The sequence below is a fragment of the Buceros rhinoceros genome, unplaced genomic scaffold (genome assembly GCF_000710305.1).
Source record: "Buceros rhinoceros silvestris isolate BGI_N320 unplaced genomic scaffold, ASM71030v1 scaffold38130, whole genome shotgun sequence".
Classification (NCBI taxonomy): Eukaryota; Metazoa; Chordata; class Aves; order Bucerotiformes; family Bucerotidae; genus Buceros; species Buceros rhinoceros.
Window position 1 is genome coordinate 9,485 of NW_010392292.1, and position 2,174 is coordinate 11,658.

The 2,174-nt window shown below is 61.2% G+C and overlaps 1 protein-coding gene across 1 annotated transcript in view; it reads right to left on the reverse strand.

Annotated features, from left to right (window-relative positions):
- Nucleotides 1-2,174, reverse strand: part of SOGA1 (suppressor of glucose, autophagy associated 1) — a gene marked incomplete at its 3' end in the record, with an annotated part of 15,523 nt that overhangs the window by 9,480 nt on the left and 3,869 nt on the right. The window contains 1 exon segment of the mRNA XM_010144363.1: nucleotides 1,129-1,191. Within this exon segment, the coding sequence (XP_010142665.1) occupies nucleotides 1,129-1,191 (63 nt within the window).

The following is a 2,174-nucleotide window of genomic DNA, read 5'->3' on the forward strand; positions in this document are numbered from 1 at the left end:
CACTGCTGTGTGGGAGAGGGACCAGCTGGGGGGCATGTCCAGGGGTGTTTGCACCCAGGGAACCTCAGGGTTTGCTTTCCAGCACCAGCTCCTTCCTGGAGCACTGGTCCCACCACAGAGCTGGGGCTGCATCAAGCCCCCCATGCACAGGTGGAGGGTCTTGGTTCTGTGGGGGTCTGGGACTCAGAGGGGTTTTACTGCAGCCCAGGGTGGGGGTTTGCTCCCTGCCCCAGGAGGAGGGGCTGTATTTCATCCTGGGAAGGCGGGTGATGGAGGGGGTCCCGGCAGCCCCCTCAAGGGCTCTGAAGAATGGAGCTGGGAGATGATAAAAGACTGAAGTGGAAAGTCTTTGAGGTCCTTGGGGATCCCTGTCCCACGGGTGGGTTGTGCCAGTCATGACACAGGTCACCCAGCAACCCTCAGGGTCCTAACGCATGGCAGCAGCACCTTTAGGGGCATCTCCCTCCCTGCCTCATCTTTGCTGGAGCAGATCTGCTGCCTTTCAGGTCTTTTGCCTTTGAAAGGGGATTTTTCCAGCATTAAACACTTGCATTTCTATTCCTGCAGCAGCAGCTCTGCTCCTCCGAGCCCCGGTAACAGCATTAGCGAGTCACAGCAGCTCAGCCCAACAGCAAGTGACAGCTGAAATCCTGCTGCCGCCTGCAAATCCCCCTCACCCGCGCTGCCCCGGCAGCCTGCACGGGACAGGGACTGCTCGGCCTTGACTGCTCCCCACAAGGACCCTCAGCTCCCCCAAACCCCACCAGGGGCCCAGGCCGTGGCCGTTGGCGCAGGCAGGAGGGGCCCAGGCCAAAACAGCTGCAACCCCAGAGCAGAAGCAGCTTTGCAATGGGAAAGGCAAACTCCTTCAGCGCCTTCCTGCAGCCCAGACACACGGAAAGGGTTAAAGCCACCAGCCGGCCACTGCCGCTCCATTGATAAATGAGACAAGGGAGCGGCTGAGGACAAAGAGGATGGGCCAGCACATCAGTGCCGCCCTCCTTCCCCAGGGCATGGCACTGCCATGGCCAGGATCTACTTCTGGGACAGGGTAGTCTCCCTCTGACAGCGTGACCTGGGACCCTGCTGGGCCACCATGGTGGGTCCCAGCCATGCTGGCGCTGATACCTGCACTGGTGACTTCTTCTCGGTCTTCCCAAGAGAGCGAGACCCCCGCTTCTTCAGGGAATTCTGCAGAGGGAAGGGAGAACTGTTACTTGCAGTCCCCAGTGAGGACAGACATCAACAGTGACTTCTCCACCCACTTGTGAAGCCCAGGAAAACACCAGAGTCCCAGTGGGGTGAGGGCCTTTGCTTTGCAGGAGTTGGCAAGCATTATGTCATGGGGTTTGGCCAAAAATTCCCCCTGCAGGCAAGTGAGCAGAGAGAGAGCAGGACTGAGCAGGAAATGAGCCGTGGAGACACTGAGTCACGGGCCTGTCAGGGAATCCAACCCCCAGGGAGGGCTCTCAGGGCATCCCAGTGTGGGAGCAGCAGATGATGACCCTCCCCAGCACCTCCTTCCCCAAGCGAGGGCCGTGTCGCAGCCGCTCAGCTATGGGAAGGGCTCCTCAGCACGATGAGATCTGGGGACACGAGGGACAATCTCCAGCCTAGCATGGACAGCTGGGAGATGGGGAGGCCAGACAGCAATAAGGGAGAGTGGAAGGGCAGAAAAGCAGAAAAAAAAAGTGTGTCCAGACCACGACCAGTTATCTGGGGAGGGGAGCTGGGGCAAAACCCTCAAAAACATCGCTGCAGCCCCCACCAGCACAGGCCAACCTCCGTGGCCACCCTAGACCTATTTCCAAGCTGGTGCCGAGGCCCAGCAGCCAAAGAAAGCAGCTGTGAAATGTAAGCGGCTGTCTGTGCCAAGGTGCCGGGCTCCAGGCTTTCCTATTAAGGCCACGACCATCGCTGGAGCTGCTGCTGCTGCAGAGCCTCTCCCGGGGCTGGCTGTGCCACGTCGGCATCCCTCACCCCCCTGCGCTGGGGACCGCAGCTGGCAAAGGGCATCCCCTGACCCTGAGCCGCCCCAAGCGCAGCACCCGGGGGCAGAGGGCCGCAGCCACCGCTCCACCTTGGGTGCAAGCCTGCGGGTGGCCGTGCCCAAGAGTCCCTTCAGAGCTGAGCTCGATGTGGCAGGGGGGGGGCTGGGGCCAGGGGCCACGGCC